Source organism: Glandiceps talaboti, chromosome 1, assembly GCF_964340395.1.
Source record: "Glandiceps talaboti chromosome 1, keGlaTala1.1, whole genome shotgun sequence".
Taxonomy (NCBI): domain Eukaryota; kingdom Metazoa; phylum Hemichordata; class Enteropneusta; family Spengelidae; genus Glandiceps; species Glandiceps talaboti.
Window position 1 is genome coordinate 19,032,342 of NC_135549.1, and position 23,038 is coordinate 19,055,379.

The following is a 23,038-nucleotide window of genomic DNA, read 5'->3' on the forward strand; positions in this document are numbered from 1 at the left end:
GTCTTGCGTTGTGCAGTTTGCGGTAGTGTACAGGTGCAATTTATACTAAACATCTAATTAATGATACCGATATGCTAATATTGAAGGCAAAGAGCAAATCTCGGAATTTGACGTCACATGCTTTGATTAATAGCAGGATTCATCATTCTTGACATTTCCATACAGAAGTATTCCCATACATGTGTGATCAGGATTAGTTGGCCATTTCCGTATTTTGTGTGTGTGTCCTAAGTCTAGTCCACATACGGTATTTTTACGATTTACACCTCCACTCACCGTCACGTAGAGTCAAAGTCGTTATTCTTGACACAGACAAGTAACTACTTGTCTGTGCTCTTGAAGTCCTTAGATGCATGATCAGATACAATTTAAAATTCATTCACAGGCAAACACACAGTCATTAACATCATGTCTTTGTTAAATCAATCACAAACTTTTAACCAATAGCAAAGTCCCTCATAAAGTTAGTATTTATTGGGGCAGTTATACCTAATATCCAAATATGGTATATTTGCCAGCTCATGAGGCTACTTATACACTATTTACATCATTATAACAGTTGGAATTCACTGATTGGATGAACAACTTTTTATGCAGATTGGGGGACTTTGACTGGACGTGGTTTAGAGACCACGTTGGCATCCAGACTATGTGTGTCACATCGGTCTAATTTAAGGTTAAGTTCTGTTCCGGTTTCGGAAGCTTATTTCTGAATAGGTTTTCAGATATACATCCCGTTTCACGTTAGAGTACATTGTCTCTGTTTGATACAGCTAAGCAGAACAAGAAACTCCACAGATAACAAGATCGCAGTTGCTTGCGACATTTTGTCTATAAATGAAATAAACCATTTTAACGCACTGCAACTAGATGCAGACATGCGGGCGCCAATATTTTGAAGTGTGCATTGCATGATGGCACATTTAATTCATTATATTTAGACAAAATGACGCAAGAAACTGTATTCATTCTACCTTGATATCTTATTTCTTATTTGATTTTGCGTGGTTGTATCAAACAGAGCCACTGAACAGTAACATGAAACGTACTGTATCAGTGTATGTAGTTACTTTATATTTGTTTTGTGGCGTCGAACACTTTCATTTATCGTATGTATCTCATACACACCCAGCACCGCTTCCATATGTACAACACAGTGGTAAAGTGAAAACGGTGGTACATCATGTATAATTTCTTACATGAAATAAAAATCTGGGAATACTTTGAGGTTTTGTAATATACCTTTGTCACCATCGTTATTGTGACAAAGGATAGCTATATAATACTGTAACAATAAAACAAACAGATACACGTTTACGTCATCATGAGGATACTAGTACTACGTCTACGTTGAACCATGGTTGAACCATGACCATACGTATCGTCATCTACTACTATGTCATGCTATGACACAGACACTCGAATCAATCTGTTTGATTTTATGATAGTAGACTATACATTTAAAAAAAAAATCATACAGAGTGATTCGAGTGCCCGTGCGCTATACCAGAATATCCATAGCGCGTATTTATCCGCCAGGTGTCGAACACAATGTTACAGGGCAACAGCAACATCCGGGTTCAAAGTTCAAATGATGATTTGCTGTCATTATTGCAGCCCGTGTTTTTCCTTGAAATAAACTGCAATGGATTTGCCATAATAAATGGCATACGATAATGCGGTATACGTTAATAGAATGTCAGAAAAGCTTAGTGGATATCAACGCTTTGAGCAGTTGTGCAGAGCGATACATTCAACTCTAAGGATACGACAATCCTGCCTTGTATTTTAAAAGTGGATAACCGATTGAATTATTTACTCAAGGCTTTGTTCTCAGTCTAGTCAGGTATGTCGAATAGCTACTTTAAACACTTGTGTATACATTAGTATGTACTCTTAACCTTTTAAACTGAGGCGTTGGAAACGTAATATACTAATAACTACTTTGTTTTTTTCCAAATTTTTCAACAACAAAAAATAACTCACCCTCACCGAATGTATGATCGCAGCGCAGAGCTAGAGCGCCATTCTGAAAACAGCAGATCAAAAGAAAACCATAGTTAAAAAAAACTGCAGATGTTACACTTTAAGATCGCACATAATACAGTTCCCCCCCCCCCCCCGTACTCCCATTAATTGGGTATACGTGCCGCCCTTTGGGGTAGGGTTTTTTGCCATTTGGTCTAAAATGGGTACTGTCATTTTAGAGCTAATGAGTCTAAAATGGGGTCCCCATTTTCACATTTTTTGGGTCTGGTCTAAAATGGGGTATTGGTTTTGGGTCAAAATTGGTCTACAATGGGGTCTGGGGTTGACAGCATTGGCCACACACCCGTACCAGATCTGACCACACCGGACAGTTCCTTCCTGCATTGTATCACCCAAGCCCAAATACAACTTTAAATTTGCTGGTATAGGTGTTGATGGAGGGTGACATCCGTCCTTCACTTTGTTCTTGTAACATTTATATCAGTGATGAAGCATTTGTCTTTGTCACCTAGACAAAATGTAGCAAGAAACCGTATTCGTTCGATCTCGCTATCTTAAAGTGTAGCATGTGCATGTTTGTATCAAACAGAGTGGGCAGTAATATTAAATGCATTGTACGTACGTACGTATGTATGTATGTATGTATGTATGTATGTATGTATGTATGTATGTTTGTATGTATGTATGTATGTATGTATGTATGTATGTATGTATGTATGTATGTATGTATGTATGTATGTATGTATGTATGTATGTATGTATGTGTGTGTGTGTGTGTGTGTGTGTGTGTGTGTGTATGTATGTATGTATGTATGTATGTATGTATGTATGTATGTATTTATTATTTCACCTAGCACAAAGGTGCCATATCGTCTTATGGAACACTTCTTTTCGCGACATATGCAAATTTGATCGTATGGCGGCCATATTTGATGTTAACATATTATATAATTACAAAACCTGTAATACACGGAGACTCCAATTCAAGTGTCTACCCCCATACTATCAGTCGCAAGCTTTTGACTGTGACCTTCAGGGTCAATTATCAAAATCGCAACTGTATTTGTTTGTTACGATATCTTTTAAATCATTTTTACACGTAACAGAAATATACACAACAATTACTTTTGGTATCCATATCACTTATCACAGAATACAGGCCATATTTGTCAAAGTCAATATATTACTGCATGACTCAAAACTTTAATACCGAGTGATACATTCAAGTGTTAAACTCTAACAATACTTTCTAGTAATGACCTTTGACCTTGATCTTCTGCATGAACTATTAAAATTAAGCCATTTCTTGCATATCGCAGATACTTTGTAGTATTTATTTGTTGCCACAGTGTTTTATTTTAAATATTGCCACCATTGTCACATAGGGGTCAGGTTTATGAGCCTGTGTCGTCTACGAAGACTTGTTTCTTTTTATGACTGGCTACCCACTCTTCTACTTCAACTACTATGGTGTGTCTCCAGGATTCAGTATCAAACAACACATTAACTTCGTCTTACACACGGGGAACTATAGTCGCTGAGTACTGTGAATTGTGGTTAGTTTCAAAGCAAATATATCAAGGATTTGTTATCCTAACTTGAATCGTCATCTTGAGTCAAAGACAGACAGACAGACAGACAGACAGACAGACAGACAGACAGACATACATACATACATACATACATACATACATACATACATACATATATACACACATACATACATACGTACGTACATACGTACATACGTACGTACGTACGTACGTACGTACATACATACGTACGTACATACATACACACATACATACATACATACATACATACATACATACATACATACATACATACATACATATATTTTCTCAGTCACTGTGATGCTATTGTTTAGTATTTAGTTTTCACTCTATAATTACTATGAATATAAACATTTATCTTACAGAATAACAGAAATCATGGCAGATCCAACCGTTGACGTAACTCTAAATATCGACAGTATAGAACATCACAAAGTTATTGTCTATCCTGGGTCCACACTAAAATTCTGTCTTAAAAACTTAATTGACTCATGTGGACTTCGTCACTCCCAAGTAATGGTGTATGACATAACTCAGAAAAAAGAAATAAATTGGGATATTAACGTTGATGGCGTAATTTCACACAATCTACTGATTACTGTCAGGCAGCAAACGTCTGCCGAGAAACGACGATCTTCAGATGGAGTCGTTACACAGGGGAGTTCGTTGACAAGGGTACATTCGTACGATAAACAACAGACAAGTCGATATAATAGAGGAGAGGATAGACGACCAAGGCCAACTCGACCTGAAAGATCACAGACTTTACCGGGAAGACAGCGAGCCTTCAGTGACCAAATAGTAAATCGGCCTCCCCCTCTTCCCCCTTCAAGAGAACACGACTACGATGATGATGATTATGATGAGGTTTTCAAAAGCAAGGTCTCCAAAGAGGATTTAGCACAACTTCCTTGCTATCATGGTACATTAAATTCTGATGAGGTAAGCCCTTTCGTATACCCTGGAGTAAACACTTAAGGGTCCACGGCCTGTTGTAGTATTTTACAAATCCATATGAAATCACCATTAAGCTTATGTTGTCTAGTACCAGGCGTTTATATTAGTGACTTATTTAGTCCCCTCGTTTTAATCCGCGGATCCAGCAAAGGTCAACTATCTCTGATAGTATAGTACTCTCAAAATTTCAAAGGTGATGAACAATGCGAACACCACAGAGCATTTAAATTTACAATGAAACTCTGTGTGCAAATATCAATAAGAAGATTTACTAAGAGGTTGCCTTTCTAAATTCTAGAGCTACTAGACCGTCGAACTACACTGCAACTCGAATACCTTAAGCTTGTATTTATTCGGTTTTGTTCGGCAACCCTCGAAAGCACAGTTGGAGGTCTGCTAGAAACAGAATCTGCTTTTAGTACAGCATCAAGTATACATAACACTTGCAAGGTTGTTTCACGGCCATCACAGTTTCCATCTCAAGTCATGATGGTGTAGCATGTTCATTAGCGATAGTGCTATTCATTTCCAATAAATTCATGAGAATTTAATCCAGCCAAGAAATCCACATGTGTAAGCATTTTAGCACAACTGAAGTGAGGTACAGTAGTGCTACTAGTATGATAAAACGTCTGTCTGTCTGTCTGTCTGTCTGTCTGTCTGTCTGTCTGTCTGCGTGAGTGCGCGCGCGTATGTGTGTGTGTGTGTGTGTGTGTGTGTGTGTGTGTGTGTGTGTGTGTGTGTGTGTAAATGAGTTAAAGTAAAGAGAAACATCAAACCGATTGCGTTGGCATTTGGTGGGAACATTAATTTTGGTGTCTAGTTGGGAAATTGTCCAAATGAAAATGATCGCATCACAGGTATGTGGTTTTTTGGGTCAAACACGCCATTTTTGGTCAAATCACTTACAACTCAAAAACTACTTGGCAGATTGGCCTGAAATATGGTGGGAACTTCTTAGGGATGAGTAGATAAAGAATCGTTCACGACATGGTGAGCCCATCAGTGATAAGCAAATTAAGTATAGAAATGTGACTTTTTGGTCAAAGATCTTCAATTCCAAAACTACTGAGCAGCTTGGGATGAAATTTAATGTGGATGCATCTGGGGTGTATATGAAGAAATACTAAGCATATAATGATCTCATCAGTGATATGCAAATTAGGTGTAAAATGTGAATTTTGGTCAAAAACATATATCTCAAAAAGTACTTGGTCGATGGGGTTGAAATTTGGTGAGATATGTCTAGAAGTGTTATTCTGCAGATGTTAAAATATAATAGGCCCTAACCACCATGGCCACACCCTTAGCAACAACTAAATGCCAGTCCAAAGAACATCATCTGATAGGCAAGTGAGTAAACATTCAAAAAATATATGCAAATATCCCTAGCAACAAGACCACGCCCATAGCAACAACCGAGTACTGGTGTATATTGCAAAGATAACAGATTAATAGACAAGTGACTATACATTTAAAAATGTATGCAAACCTGCCTAGCAACAAGACCACGCCAATAGCAAGTCACATGATGACGTATATTGCAAAGATAACAGGGATTCATAGACAAGTGAATAAACATTCAAAAAATGTACGCAAATATGCCTAGTAACTAGACCACGCCAATAACAGCCAAATGATGATATATATTGCAAAGATAGCAACAGGGATGGTTAGGCAAGTGGATAAACATCCTAAAGGTGAATGCAAGTATGCCTAACAACACGACCCGCCCATAGCAACATCCAAATGACGGTGTATACGGTAATTGTAACAACGGGGCTGGAAAGGCAACCGGATGAACATTCGGCAAATGAACACCTATACCTAGCATGGATCAGCATGTGGATATTATAAACACTTTTCATAAACTGCCATTGGCGCTATTTTTCCCTACGTAACAGTTTTAAATTTCCACAACAGGTGGAGAGAGTTATGGCTAGCCAGCTACATCGTCCGTTCTCCTACCTAGTGAGGCAAAGTATAACAAGCCCAGGAAACCTGACAGTATCGGTCACGTGAGTGAACACATTTATTGACACGCAGTAAATTGTGATGGGATATGAAAATCTAGAAACCCATGACTAGTCAAGATGATTTTATCATACACTGTTATGTAATATGATAAGTGAAGATGCCACTCTTTGCAAAATGCATGTTGTAGTCGGTAGAAGTGTATGTATGTATATATGTATGTATGTATGTATGTATGTATGTATGTATGTATGTATGTATGTATGTATGTATCATACATGTATGTATGTATGTATATATGTATGTATGTATGTATGTATGTATGTATGTATGTATGTATGTATGTATCATACATGTATGTATGTATGTATGTATGTATGTATGTATGTATGTATGTATGTATGTATCATACATGTATGTATGTATGTATGTATGTATGTATGTATGTATGTATGTATCATACATGTATGTATGTATGTATGTATGTATGTATGTATGTATGTATCATACATGTATGTATGTATGTATGTATGTATGTATGTATGTATGTATGTATGTATGTATGTATGTATGTATGTATGTATCATACATGTATGTATGTATGTATGTATGTATGTATGTATGTATGTATGTATGTATGTATCATACATGTATGTATGTATGTATGTATGTATGTATGTATGTATGTATGTATGTATGTATGTATGTATGTATGTATGTATGTATGTATGTGCGTGTGTGTGTATGTATGTATGTATGTATGTATGTATGTATGTGCGTGCGTGTGTGTGTGTGTATGTATGTATGTATGTATGTATGTATGTACACACACACACACACACACACACACACACACACACGCACACACGCACATACACACACATATGTATGTATATATATGGATGGGGGAGGTGTGGGTGTGGGTGTCCGTGGTATTAAACACAGGCGCAAATATGGTAGCGTTTAGAAGGACGCGTACTTATTCTTTAACCGTTTCTTGTTATTTTTTCAGACACTACAATAATCATATCTATCACTTTCGTGTCTTCAAAAATGATACGCGGTATTACATCACCGAAGACAGAATCTTTTTTAATATGAAGAGATTTTTAGACTACTACAGTAGTCATTCCATTCCCGGTCAGAAAGTTCAAGATTTGAAGTTGGTTTATCCAATAAGTCGTGAAGACGCCAAACCTCGACTCGATCTCGATGCCGGTTACGCCCAGCTTATCCCGAAGTTTGACGACATCCATGTAGCAACTCCCCCTGGGGGACATACATCATGCGCACCAAGTCGACACAGTTGGAAAGCACTATCCTCTAGACCCCCTCCACCCCTACCTTCAGATTCAAGCTTCGAACCTAGCGGCGGAAGCACGTTGAAATCCGCATACGTAGATATGATTAATAAAAGAAGGCAAAGTTCGAAGGATATTTATAGTGTCGCGTCAGAAGAAAAGAGTATGCTATCAGATCTTATTAAGTTGTTAGAAATGCACGAGAGAAAAATTGGCGGAAGAAGCAGTACTCATCGACAAAAATGTCATTGTGGTATGTTCGTTGATGAGGCTACCTTGATCAATGGTTGGATGATGCATAAAAGTGATGACCCGGAGACGAACGGGCAAGTCTATTTCGCCAGGGGCACAGACGTAGTTTGGGATCTACCGCAAGATGTCTGGCGAGAACTAGTCAGCAAATCTCCAGAGAAAGCGGCCCAGGTCGTGAGGCATACCAGTACTGATGCTTGACTATGAGCTAAATGTGATAGCTGTGGTTCAAGGTTTTCAGAAGGATATGAATATTATAGTTACTCTTATGACGAGGACTGGTCCATTATATTAATAACTGAAAGTGCCTACACGAAAATCGTGCCAACATCAAACTTACGTCATCATCTGTTCTCCAGTGTTATTGGGGATCGATGTTAGGGTAGGAATTATATATCTGTATTGCATTATTATACCTACAATTATATCTGTTCCTAACTTTTTTCTTCACTTTCCTAATATAGTTTCGTGATGCCCGATATATACCATCCTCAAATAGTTCATGACCACTCTGATAATAACATAGTTAAACGTAGTAAGGTCACCCTTTACGTTTTCCATATTAGTATTTATTATATGCGGTTTACTTTCCACCGTGTCATTGGTTTGTCCCCTGATTGTTTTATTGCAATATAAGAGGTTGCAAATTATTATGGGATGTGTGGTAGAATATTAAATTAAGCACAGGGCCACACTTCCACATGTACTACATATTGATTTTGAAAAATCATCATGCGTATAAAAAACATTATGCTTTATACTAGTCTAAGTATATATTACAACCCTTGACACTGAAGCGAACCACTTTCTCTGTATTTGTCACACTCAAGTGTTCCTATTAAGTGTAAAAGTGTTTTCTTTCAATTTACTTTAATGCAAGCCGAGTATGTGTCCTTTCTAATGTAGTGGATTTGCAAAAAGTGCTTTCTGCTAACAGCAGCAGCCTGATTCTAATGAATGGTAGCCATCAAAATTTTGATTACATTTAGCTATTGATGAGATCTAGACATTGTTTTATGGCATCTATGTTTACACTCTAGTCATTGACATTTACATTGTGTACTTACCTTTTAACGCCAACACCTTTTAAGATTAATTGCATTGAGAAACACCACATACTGGGCTGGACTGATGATTACAACATTTAGAACAGTATACTTAACTTGTACACTTGATTGAAATGGATGCTCTGAACGATTGCGACAAATCATGCAAACGTTTAACTTGAGGGTTACAAGTTGCATGATACAAATATCTATTCAAAAGCAAGCTGTCTGCAAACTAAGATAGGCACAAACTAAACGTATTGTTGTTTTATGCAGTTGATTACACAAGTGGGTGATAATGGTGCCACGGGTTTGTACTTATCAAGATACTAGTAGTGTCACCACTCAAGTGATATATGTATGACCACTTCACTTGAAAAAAAACTTGTGATCAGAGACGCCACGTGATATAAACTGTGAGCGTTATTACGTCAGCGTTCATGGATAACTGTCATCAACGTGTATAGTTTGTGTTTATCTGTAATTATAAGTTTACTGAAAGCTCACTAGTCTTTGTTGTTTGTAGTATATATGTCAAGTTTTTATTGATTCTATATTTATGTAGGCGCTCTGTTTTCAGATCCGCCGTCTTCTGTCAGACATAAGTATTACTTCATTTTTCATGCACCTAATTTTTTTTAGTATTGTTCTTGTCGTTCCTTTTTAAAATATCAAGTTATGGGAACTGTGTGTTACATATCACTTGTCTGCAATTACTTAGTAAGTTTTAAATGATATGCAGCATAATACTAACTGTAATCGGCGCACGTGACTTAATTAGTGACTCCTCCCTTGATCATGTGCAATTACAATCATAAATGACCATATTTTTGTTACCGGAGCGGAGCTGATCTATAAAATGATGAATACTGACTTTTTTCTTTACCAGGGCTGATCATAACCGACTTTTGTTACCAGAGCTGATTTATTCAACTTTTGTTCCCAAAGCTGATTTATTCAACTTTTGTTACCAAAGCTTTTGTTACCAAATTTAAAGTCAACCCAGTTATGTTACCTGATGAGATGATGCATTCAATGGACACAGACAAAGCAGACAAAGCCGATCGATCTCTCAAATGAATAAAGATTTTATTACAATGTACGAAAATCATAAACCCTGAAACTGAAACAAAACGTCGCCTGGCTCTACAAAAATCTCATTAACATTGCTACATTTTATCGTCTGGTGAGACAAAAATCTTACCAACAGCGTTTCGTCAATCGTCTGGTGTGACAAATACCTCTATCTATATTGTTACACTTTTTCTTTGCGTGAGCTACCATTATCTAGGAGATCATCGCCAAATTTGTACGTTCCTGGTAAACCTAAGGTTGTCGCGTTCTTTGATATTTTTTCAGACAGCCAATTGGCTTTCAAATGTAACAATTGTAATTCAGCTCTTGTCGTGCCAGACTATAAGGCGTCTTAGCTTATAATTAACTGGCAATATTAATTACATTTGTGTCGAGGCAAGCAAGACGATTTACAACATTAAAGAGATGTTTTGTCTAGCCAGACAAAAATCTGTAGCAATAATAGTGAGATTTTTGTCGAACAGGCGACGTTTTGTTTCACTGTTTATGATTTTCGTTGTATCTGATAAGCTGATCTGTATCCAATGAACACAGAAATTTGGTTACCGGTGTTGTACATTAACGTAATTCATTTTTGTATGGTGATTGGTACACACTTATGCTAATATGCTTGCGATACCTCACATCCTACATTAATTGCATTTTGTCAGTATATTACTATCAAACCGATATCAAGTTGTTGATAAAAAAAAACTATGTATAATTGCACTTACAACACCACAATTTAGATATACCATTTGTATTCAAACGATTGGCCCCAACATTTCGTGCGTTATATCATAATATCACATATCTAGATCGACAGCCCAGTTTAACTTTTAATTAAGGCAAAATATATACGTATTTTGTGCCAATTGTTCGGTAATGTTTCGCTATATATATTTGGAATCATTTACATTGTATTTTTGATGCACATTATCAAATATTTTCTGACAATTGAAGCGCCTGAAGTGAAAATAATTAAAACGGAAGACAGACTAGAAATAATTATAACAGTTTTAACGACTCAATTTCAAGTTTCCAGAATAAAATTAACCCAGAAATGAGTTATGGCGGCGACTGTGGTTGTCAAATTTATCGACGTCTTAGCTTTGTCAGGTTTAGATCTCAGTAAACCCCATGTCCCTTTAGACCACAATAGAAATATAGTGGTCGATCTGAGATGTAACTCGACTCGATCTAACGAGATATCGAGTCCATTTTCTCATTTATCAAATTGGAGTCTATGGATTATCCTCTTTGTTCCACCTTCAGACGACTGTGTTATTTCTGTTACCAAACTGAGTCGACGTGGATAAACTGAAATTAACTAGCAATGAACTTTGTATGACAATATTGTATTAAATACAGACTGATGCATGTTTGGTTGTATTTAACAGTTATATTATATTATATACAACTTGGATATATTGTGTAAATATAAAATTAATCAGCAGTATTTTAAAAGTGGCCAAATGGATTTGAAATAGGTATTTTTTTGGGGGGGGGGATTTTTAATCAATAAAACAAGTTTTCTACATTACAAAAGCAACGTGAAATAGCACAGACCACGTCCATATTTATAACACAACAATTAAAAAACAATCATCAAAATTTAAAAACGAATATGTAAGGAAAAAGTAATTGTATGTACAGGAAGTGATTTCTAAACAAAATTGTTTGTCAATGTAGAAAAATATAGTGGAGTTATTGATTGATTGATTGATTGATTGATTGATTGATTGATTGATTGATTGATTAAAAATCCAAAATAAACACTCTTTTCTCGTACATATGTCCACTTTAAAATTTCACTAACAGGTCTAGTTTATAGATTGCGAACCAAATTAGTATTAGTAATTGATATATTACCCACTGAGAACATAAGTAGTGCAAACAGATATAATTTTACTCCTTGTTCGTGTAAAAATATTTCAATGGGGAATGGAATGGAATTTAATTCTCTTTTAAATAAATTGGCAATTGAAATTACCGTGAAGTAGAGATGTTGCTCCCTGTTTCACTGGCGTGAAAGTTGAACCGGTCTCATTCCGCTTTTTATGTGTAAGCTTACGTGTGTGTATGGAGAGGAATTTGTAATTGTCACCTTTAGAAGTAACTGCTGGCTTGATCTTCAATGAATCCATCCTCACCTACATGTTGTATGCAATGTGTTCTTTTCATCCATATATAGTCAAACAAGTCGTAAAAACCATTTACTGAATAACTTCATATTCTCAACATCTACAGTTGACTATCAAATTGATATTTTTGTTCACTATACATTTAATCTACCATCACATGTCAAGAGCCGAATACCAGACGGAAATTAAGTGGGACGCTCCGTGTACCTACAAAAACAAATTTTCTATCAGAAGATGGATGTCCAAATACTGAATAGGAATATATAAGTTTGTCTTTACATTAGAAAAGAAAGTACAAACTAGTAAAAAAAAATTGTACTCGTCTTCGACTTGATTTGAATAACATAAAAGAGAATTTCTCTGACATCTTTCTGTCTCATGATTCCTGTCAGTCTCGATAGTGAGTAGTGAGATGAGCAACGGAATCTTGCAAGCATTTGTATATGAATGGGAATTTTTTAACTTATTAACACAAAACACTTTTCAGGCTTGAGAGATAGTTTTAAAGTGCGATAGACGGACAGTTTATCTAGAGTACGCTGAGACAATCGGAATACAAAAAACTATTAAATCTTGCAGAAAAGGGTTATCTACAAACTCGCTTATATTATTTACAACTTGACGATCCCAGACGTCACTAAGGTCACACATTGACAAAAGAATTGTAACATTGTACACCCAAATTCTCCTGGTTCTGACACCAAATTCCTCAATATAGTAAAGCATGTCATATAGCATTTCCTTTGGTACCAGGAAGTGGCCAGACATATTGATAATTGTTGCCCAATATTTAATGCAACGCCTGGCAGTATGCAGAAAGACTGGAAAGCGGCCTCACTCACCTAGTACTGATACATGCATTGGGACACAGACAAGTAAGAAATGGTCAGTGGGGATGAGCAAGGGTCACAGTTTGGAAAGGTCAGCGGTTGAGGGTGATCAGTAGAACTAACTCATTTATAAGGTAGTCAGAGTAAAGCTGGTTAATGAAACCAGCAAAAGAAGTTAACTTTAATTTAATTTTTTTTCAAAAAAAAACACAACACCAATTTTTCAAATCATTACTTTATTACGATGGCACCTTGTAGGGTAAAATATACTTTTAATAAGGGGAGAGCCATTTGAATTCTGGGGGGAGGGGATTTTGAGAAAAAAAAATTGTCGATGGTGAAGAAGGAAAACAAATAATTTGAAAAAAATTGTTCAAACAGACAGAAAGTAAAAAAAACAAACATTTGTTGTGAAATCAGCTACATTTGAGAGGTAATAAAGGGAAGGGGACTCCGAACACCATTAATATTAAATAAGTGTATGCCATCGCGTTTACCATATAACCACAGGGTTGTTAATTCAATTTTGTTAATTAGTGGAAGCATTTTCAAAAGCTGGTTCAAACTTGATTATTTTGTTAAATTGGTATAATAAATTGATTTAAAGGTCAGTTAGCCAAGTGACCGGTTTTTCAAGGTTATTGACCATGGTATTAGGGTAGGTTAGCAGGGAAGACATTGATGATACGTCCCCCTGGTCGATACCTAGTTGACCCTTCTTTTAAGACGTTTCAGACCGGCTGTTGGGATCCTTCACCAGTCTGTTGGGATCCTTCACCAGTCGCAGTTATGTCTAACAAGACAGCGTTCTCGGATTTGTTTGACTTAAAATTTAATATTGTTCATCAAGCAGAGATGCTAGTATTTCAATCATATTATGATCAGCAAGGCTATTTTCAGCCTTGCTTTTAGAGGCAGAGGACTTCAGTTTAGTTGTAACAAGTATGTCTTTAAGATTTTTGTTTCGTTCTTTTCTGTGCTATGATTGGTTTGGTCGGGTAGAGTTGGTTCACGGTTACATTATTTTCTAGCAGTTCCCAATGTTTTGTTGATGCGTCTTTTACTTTAGACGCTTTGATTCACTTCTGATTTGTTGTATCCTCTTTGTGTCAATTTGTTTATGAAAAAGTTCAATTTGTTTTGGAAATCTTCTTCGTTACTGCACGTTCATACCTCATTGTTTCGCCTAGACCGAATTTGGGTGACATGATTGACTGTGGAGGTACTGAAACGTGTCAGTCGGTTTGGTGTAGTCAATTCAATTCAATTCAATAGAACTTTATTCATCCCAGACATGGGCAATTAAAGGAGTGGCTCAAATACAATACATCAATATATAGTCTGGATGACCAGAATGTTGTTTCTTTAACCACACACTGTATAAATCGTAACGATCGATACTGTATAGGAACTAGAATAGTACAGTTTGGTGTGAGTCTTGATATCCAACCTTTTGGTTTGTTTGAACCCATGACCTTTGTAAATCACCAAATCAAGGCATACCACTTCCGTTTCTGAGCTGACCAACGGAAATTTTAATGTTGGGTGCATTTCATTTATCTTTCCACTCAGAATATTGAGTTCAGTTTGTGTGCCACGGAATAGCATGAATATGACATCTCTGAAACGTGCCCAAAGTGATATTTTATCTATGTGTGTTTCAATAATGTTTCTCATGTTTGTTGAATGCGATGTCAGCTATCTCTGAAGAAGCTGGTGAGCCCATACTACAACCACATGTTTGTTTGTAGACATCTACAAACAGAGGCTACTAGAGGACAACCACCCAGTTTGTATTTTCTCTTGGATTTATTTATAATTTACTAAGGAGTTTAAGGTGTGTTTCATGTTTTTGTCTTGAAAATTTTCTTCTATCCATATCGGGAGATTATTCTCAAGACCTTATTTGTTGAAAACCACCCTCTTTTGTCACTGAATCTTGGAGAAAATCACTGCAAAAAATACACCCTTATTCCCGAAATCCGGGAGGTTTTACCTTCAAGGACACCTAATCCATGCGCTGCACGTAGTGTTTGCCCTAATGTTAGGGTGGTCTGAAAAAAAGTACACCTTTTTTACGATTCCACGGACCGAGATGGCCGACGTCCCCCTTTTCCGTGAAATTTCTGAAAAGCTTCGTCTGGGACAGCCACCACCTGGCAAATACACGTGTATCGTTCCAGTGCGTGAAATTTGAGGTGTCTCCGCAATACTACCGACAGTGTGTTCACACCGTGACTGATATGCCTTCTATCACCCCACGCTTCGTTAATTTGCCTTTATGGTTGCTATTTTGGGTGTTTAATTTTAAGAAAGATTTATAAAAAATTAGCGACGATCCTGACATGACTAATGTGGCGTTATTTCCGATTCATAGGAGGGCCCTGATTAATTGTCCATATCGCAAAATACTCCTGATTCTTTTTTTTTCTTTTCGTTTTTTTTGGACAAAAATATACAAGATTTGAAGTGTCTGTATGTCATCAAAAACCATGTCATCTTAATACTGTGACCTTTATTTTTCATTCATAAATAATACGTAGGAAGTCGCGATCATAGAAATTGTCATAGCAGGATTGTACTTTCCATTAATGTTTAGCATATATGTAAAGGACAACACGTTACCAACCACGTATGTAAGGCGTGACATGAAAAACAATATACATCCTGCAATGATAACATAGCATTGGTTTGTTTAATTACGCGCAAGTACAGCGCTAGCGGTCAAACGTAACGTCAAAGTTGCCAGTATTACCCATGAGTCATAGGTACCGGGCACTGTGTATTAAGTGACATGTCAGTCTCTATTTTCCTTGACCTTGTAGTTCTTACAGTACTTGTTGGTTTCATCTATATGGGCAAGAAGAAACATTCCAAATGGCGATTATCGAGTCGAAAGAGTCGGATGATATTGTTCACCAGATACCCTGTTCCCGGGGTCTGCAAAACTCATTTGATAACTGAACTTGGAGAGACTGGTGCCGCTCAACTTCAACACGTCATGGTACGTGTTATCATATAAATCATGATATGGTGCATGGCGTTTAATTTGTTACTGAAGGCCAGGTTACACGATGCAACTCAACTAGCAACGCACCATGCAATTCGTCGCATGCGACGAATTGCATCGTGTACTCGCCCCGTCGCAGAGTCTTGCGACGTCGCAAGGTGCGTCGCAAGTTGCTTCTCGAGTTGCTTCGTGACACCGTGTAACCACTTCGTCGCGTCGCAAGTAATAACCTTTGACATATACCTACGTGTCAAATGACGTTCAATGTTATGGCCGCCATGTTTTTAGTATAAGAATATTGTATTTCAGCAAGTATTTTTTTTAATTTCGATTTATCGCCACGATTACCACTGTCAGTGTTCTCAGGATTTTGTCACAAGAGGGGGGGGGGATTCTTGCTGAGCGGAGCGAATCACTGCGTGCGCATTTCGCACGGTGTGGGTGGTCAGGAGGGGGGGGGGGTTCCCCCTACTGCCTAGGAGCTTTTGAAATTTGCATCTTGAAATGGTGGCTTTTGGTGGCACTTTTTTAGCCATTTTAACCCATTTTAATCATGTGAATTTCAATACAACTGCAGTGTCAAAGTGAGTTTTGATATCTTGATGTTCAAATAGTGACAATTTACCTGTCAAAATAATTAGTTTTTTAATAGTTTGTCCTAAATAGTTACTCAAATAGCTCTTTTCAACACAAATGCTGAAAGAGTGTAACAAAACAAAATCTTCAACTTTCTGTAAAAAATTGCAGCAAATTTCAAAATATTTCAAGACAGTTGTAGTGTTTACTACAAAATGAAATCCATTTTCAAAAGCTTCATTGCATCATCACTACCAAAACAAACAAAAGTCCAACACATAAGGGTGAAGATAACTTTGCCTTTATGCATAACAGCTGAGTAACCTGTCTCACTTCTCATGTCTTTGTAATTTCCCCATTGATGATTGCTTGTTCAAAGTCAAAAGTGTCAGATTTGGTCCATCTATTGATATTCCCATAGTGATTCAATTAGTCTAAATATACTGTTTTCTAGTTGACTTCTCATTAAATTTATCATTTAATTCCCGGATTTGAGAACTGCTCAGAATAACGGACCAGTATTCGCGGTGACGCAAAATCATGCGTATTATACGCAATGGAAATTATTTTTACGCATATTTGATCGAACGATCCGTATCCTATACGCAACGAATTTTGTTACATTTGCCATGCCCCATCGACGGCGATATGGCATCGTACTGAGTGAGAGTCGATTGTTTTTATTTTGATATATAATATTATTATAGACCACTAACGAGCTTGTACCCTGGCCCTGTTACAATCAATGTAAAAAAAAAGACGCAACACTAATGTTGCGATTTTTGTTGCCATTGTTGTGTCTAACTGGAAAATTACTAGTACATGCCAAACACAGCTGCACAGGTTCAAATGGACACTCAACACGTCACGCTCCCACGTCAAAGAACTCACACTGTAAGACATGCCTAGCCATGATATAGTTATCTTCAGCATGTTCATTTTTTTTTTTACAAAAACAAAAATAGTCGGAGACAATACGGCATGGCACCTTCAGTTAGCACAGGCCTTTTTTGAAAGAAGACGAAACCGCTTCGTGTCACTGTATGGGTGGTAATAAAGTCAATCAAAAGAAAATGAAATAAAACGAATCGGAATATATACATAGTTTTCAAGATGGACAGGTATCCGACAAAACTTTCTGCTACGACTACTCACTAAGATTTTGAAAGGTCAAAGATTGTACTGTGGCGACACATGCAACTTCCGAACTATTAAACTAAAGGGAAGGGATAGAGGGGGAACTTAGCGTTCAACTTCAATACTGACGTAGCCATGGAAAATCTTACTTGCGTGTTTTTTATTAAGAGAAACAATTCATAGACACAGCGACTTTGAAAACCATAGATTTTGGAGTACATTTAGTGTACACGTAAAAACAGACCGTTCCGAGACTTTTGTCACGGCCACCTATCCATGAACTGTGGACTCGCCCACATTGACACCACGTGTTTATCTTGTCTTCAAGTGAAGCCTTCTCACCCGATATCTCTGTAAGTTCGATCGTGGTTCGATGAGTACGAAAACATTAGTCCATTTTCGTTTCGATTACAATTCAATAGTAAAGAACTAGAATGTACCATTTTGTTCATTTTAGTGACATTTTATTTAGTATCATCTAAGTAGTGTCGGTGAACAACACGACCCTTTCAAAGTCCCGGTTCAAAGTTTCACATTTCATTTTGTTTTTGTACCGTAAACACGAGACAGTGTGTGTTTGCAAACAATCCAGCGATCTGAGTTCAAGTTCGCCCTGAAAAGAGCCGACGTGGAAAATATTCCGTGTACCTCCTGATCTTCGTTGAGCTAAATGTCGGAGGAAAGACATGTTGACTGTTTGAAAGCTATATAGAATGAATGACAAGTTTGAAAAAATTATGCGTGAATGTGACTCGCACGAAGTTTGACATTACACGTAGTATAGCTGCAATAATTGTATTGTAGCGTCTTGCTGCGGTTTTGAAGGTTTTTTCGTCTGTTTTGGTGACTTTTTAAGTTTTAGTGTTTAACCCGCACCTAACGTTAGGTGCGGGTTAAACACTTAAACTTTAAAAGTCACCAAAACCGACGACGAAGCCCTCAAAACCGCAGCAAGACGCTACAATTATTGCAGCTATACACGTAGTAGCCTCTTTACCGAGATATTTGACTTTCCAAAATGGCGAAACCGCGAGAGAAAAAAAATTGTTTTGCCCCGTTTGTTGAAAAAATATTCAATTCATTTTTTTCGTCAAAACTTACAAGGGAGCGCCAAGAATTTACAAGAGGGCGCGGCGCCCCTTTTACCTTGTTAAGGGAGAACATATTGATAAGCTCCCTAACTGGACGTTCATGAAGTATGCATCACTGCACCCGGGAAGGGGAGGTTATGTTATGCTTCTGTATGTCTGTCTGTCTGTCTGTCTGTCTGTCTGTCTGTCTGTCTGTATGTGTGCATCTGTCTGTGGACACAATATCTATTATTGAGAGAGATCCATGATCGATTCTGATGAAACTTACTACATCTTCCATATGGATTTTGGTAAACATCCAATGCACATTAATTAGTCATTTCCATATATATAATTAATGGTTTTTAGACTATACCTTTGAAATGTATACTTCAAATTCAATATAATTTGGTACATACGTTAACTATGACAAAGCGCATATATCCTATAGAGTGTGTTGATCATGTTTATCTTGAAAGTTTGATGAATAATTTGCATAAGTAATGATTATTGGTAATTAGGCTATATCTTAAGAATACATAGTTCAAACTCAATGTAATTTAATTGTACATTAACCACAACAAAGCACAAATGTCCCATAAACGTTGTTGATGATTGTTAAATATTGACACCAGTTCAATGCAAACATGTAATCATGTGATTCAATAAGCTAAATATTACTACAAAAGAGGATGGACGATATGATAAAAAACACCGTACTGGTAGTTCAGTAGTAGACTGTTATTCTATTTAAATATCAGTAATTCCACATGTATTAATTCTACATTGTATTCTACATGCTGTACCGTAAAACCTGGAATGGTTTTAATAGGAAATCACCATTTCAAAGCTGTCCCCGCAAGTACCCTGTTCCGAATATGTGTGCATGCATTGTTAAATTCAGTTACGATATAGGGTGGTATGGCATACAAATTTATACATATATTCAAATTTTCTGTATACAAGCATCTGTCAATGAAAGTACCCCACCTTACTGACTTGGCAGAAGGCAGATTGTGAAAACAAGTAATAGGGCAGCAAAAAGGCTGGCCTAGATGAATTCAAAAAACACAAAGAAATGTGAACAAGTGTCAAAGACATCAAGTCATGGAGATTCCCTTAAAGATATACAATATAGGGAAGGCAAAGAGTGGATAGAGAATGAACTGGATAGGCTAAAAGTTGTGGTTGAGTACACAGAGATATGAACTGGAATGACTGGCAGGAAATATTGAATCATGGGTGCAAGGTCATGACCTCAAAACAAAGCTACATGACAGATTGGCCACTAGAGGTCCCCCTACTGTTAGCTAGCAATTGCATATCGTGCATCCCAGGCTGAGTCTATCTGTCTGTGGTGTGTGTGTGTGTGTGTGTCTGTCTGTCTGTCTGTCTGTCTGTCTGTCTGTCTGTCTGTCTGCCTGCCGATCTGTCTCACTTTTCTAAAAAAAAAAACAGCTGGCTCAATTCAAACAAAATTTGGTGTATGTAAATTTGAATATGATTGGGTAAATGTATGTAAATTTGAATAATTTCATTTCAAAAACCATTAAACCTGTTCCACTACATACTTTCAGATTTCTTATAGTTTGGGACCGTGACCTTTTGCCAAATGAAGGGTATATCATGAACTATAGCCAAAATCTTTGCATTCCAGCAGTTATGTGGAGGAACAAAAACCTCAAAACTACCCTTACAGAAGGCATTCAGTTTAAATCTGGTTTGTTTTGGTGTAGTACTAGTGTTGGTCAAAACATTTGGCAGCTCATCTCTGGACCATTTCAATATTTAAACTATCTGTAGCAGCCATATATGCTGCATGTGGATCCCATCAGGCACAGTATCCATATCACTGGTTTGATCACTGCCTCAAAATGGCACACAAAGTGCATGCAAAATATACCATTAAACACATTCTTTGGTGATCAGTGCAGTCTTTTTCGACAAGTCCTTTACACTAGTGAACGTTGTGGTAAAAAAACTATTAATAACTCCGTGTTTCAAAGCTAAGTGAACATAAAACTATTTGATGAGGATTTTCTACAAATGTATATTTGCTATGTTTTGCACACATTTCAGATGTGAACATGACTGTGTTTACCTGGTACTTGTGTTTCCTTATCTTGTAGGACCGTAAAGAAGACTTGCCTGTTATAACAGAAGCCATTGCTATCACCAAAGCACAAATACTAACACCTAAACTTAGCGTTATCATACCAGCATTGAATGAAGTTAGGAACATCAATAAGACACTTAATGCAGTGTTACAGGTATCATATTTTCCTGTTACCATAATTGTTTCATCTTAATCTTCATATATACTGTCCAGTGGTGTTTCAGTATATCAATACTATACTTACATGTGGATACATATGTCACTAACTGTATATTTCCTTAGGGCATAATATTGATTGGAAAACATTTTAAAACTTGCTTGAGAGGGCAACACCATGCAAGGAAAATGAACGTATGAAGAGTCATTTCATGATTTCACATGACGTAAATCGCGCACGATTACCAAAAGCACCAGATTGAAGCTCTATTTCACCTTCATTGTACTAGCAGTGGTGCACTGTTACCTCATGAGAATTAGCATGTGTATGTATTACATTTAATGAGGAAAAGTCACCAACCTTAAGTGCTTATTACCTTCTGATATTGATAAATAGTCATGAATATTGATTGTTTAATTCATATGAAATCATGAAATAACACCATGGAACCCAAAGTTTATTAAAATACATTTATTTCCTGGAGCAGAGTCCCCTGTTGTGATATCTTTAGCCTTTGATTCTTTTCTTTCTGAGCAAGATATAGACCCATAGCTTAAAAGCAGCTTTAAATGAACTTCATTAATATAAATTGTACTTCATAAAGCATTAACAATGAACCAAGGATGAATTTGACAGGTTCTGTACTAGTGTGTGTAAAGTCAAAAATCACTATACCAGATTACTTTGGTTTAGTGGCCATGTTTTTTAGTTTGTCTGCTTGGTAAATATTCAAATCAAACTGTGCAAACTATAGGAATGGGGATTTGGTGAAAACATCTACACTCAATAAACTACTGGCATATATATATCTGAAATTTGATGGGACATATTTTATGGCATTCCTACATGACACCATTGGAGATATGACACCATTGATAACTAACATGTTCTGATTCATTTGAACTTCATAAAGACATATCCTGTGATACATAAGCTTACCAGGTAATTTTGTATGTGGTTATAATAAAACGTTTCTTTTGTGTTCAGAAATGTAGTTGGCCTGAATACATGGAGATACTGGTCTGTGATGGTGGTAGTGATGATGGGACAATTGAGACAGTTGAAGAGATGGCTCGTTCAGAACCAAGATCTCCTATGAGACTTGTCAATTGCCAAAGAGGTAGCAAGCCAAATTAAAATAAACAATAAATAAAATGGGTGTTACTTAGTTTGAAAGGCTACAATATTACCAATTTTATTTAAAAACTTTTTTTTTCAGATTTGAATTACACTAAAATGCTGTTGATTTTTGCGATCAAATCATGAACAGGGTTACAATTTGAGACATATATTCACAGTTGTTTTTCAGTTATTTTGATCATATTGTGAAACATGATCATGATGTTTCTAGTAAAAGCGTTTTATTTAATTGCATCTGTTGTAGTCTGAATCGTATGCCCAAAAATGTGCCTCTCTATACATTCTTTTGATAATGAATTGAATGGTCACAGTATTCTCTCACTAATCTTTCATGATCACTATGAATTTCAATTTAAAATGCAAAAATAGAGCTATTTTTGTCCATAACAGAAGTGACATAGAAAATAATACCCTACAATAACAAGAAATATATACAAAATAATTCATAAAATAATACAGAAACATAATTTGAGCCAAACGATTGATTTGTTAAAGCAATTATTTCAAGGTACTACTCGGTCCATCGACCAATGACAAAATGTTGAAGATGGGAGTAGTGTTTACAGAAACATTTAAAGTTTGATGCACCTGTTAAAGAGTCATGAACACAAAACCTGTCTTTAAATTTTAATATGAATTGTGTGTTTACATATTAATTTGAATTTGCATTTTACATAGAAAGAATACCCAT

General features: G+C 36.6%; 1 protein-coding gene across 1 annotated transcript in view; it reads left to right on the forward strand.

The window, feature by feature from the left end:
- Positions 1 to 12,112, forward strand: part of LOC144436861 (uncharacterized) — a 19,527-nt gene extending 7,415 nt beyond the window's left edge. The window contains exons 2-4 of the mRNA XM_078125725.1: positions 3,929 to 4,505; positions 6,444 to 6,538; positions 7,507 to 12,112. Of these exons, the coding sequence (XP_077981851.1) occupies positions 3,942 to 4,505; positions 6,444 to 6,538; positions 7,507 to 8,248 (1,401 nt within the window). The 5' untranslated portion in view covers positions 3,929 to 3,941 and the 3' untranslated portion in view covers positions 8,249 to 12,112. The remainder of the gene's footprint in view (positions 1 to 3,928; positions 4,506 to 6,443; positions 6,539 to 7,506) is intronic.
- The last annotated feature ends 10,926 nt before the right edge of the window (positions 12,113 to 23,038 follow it).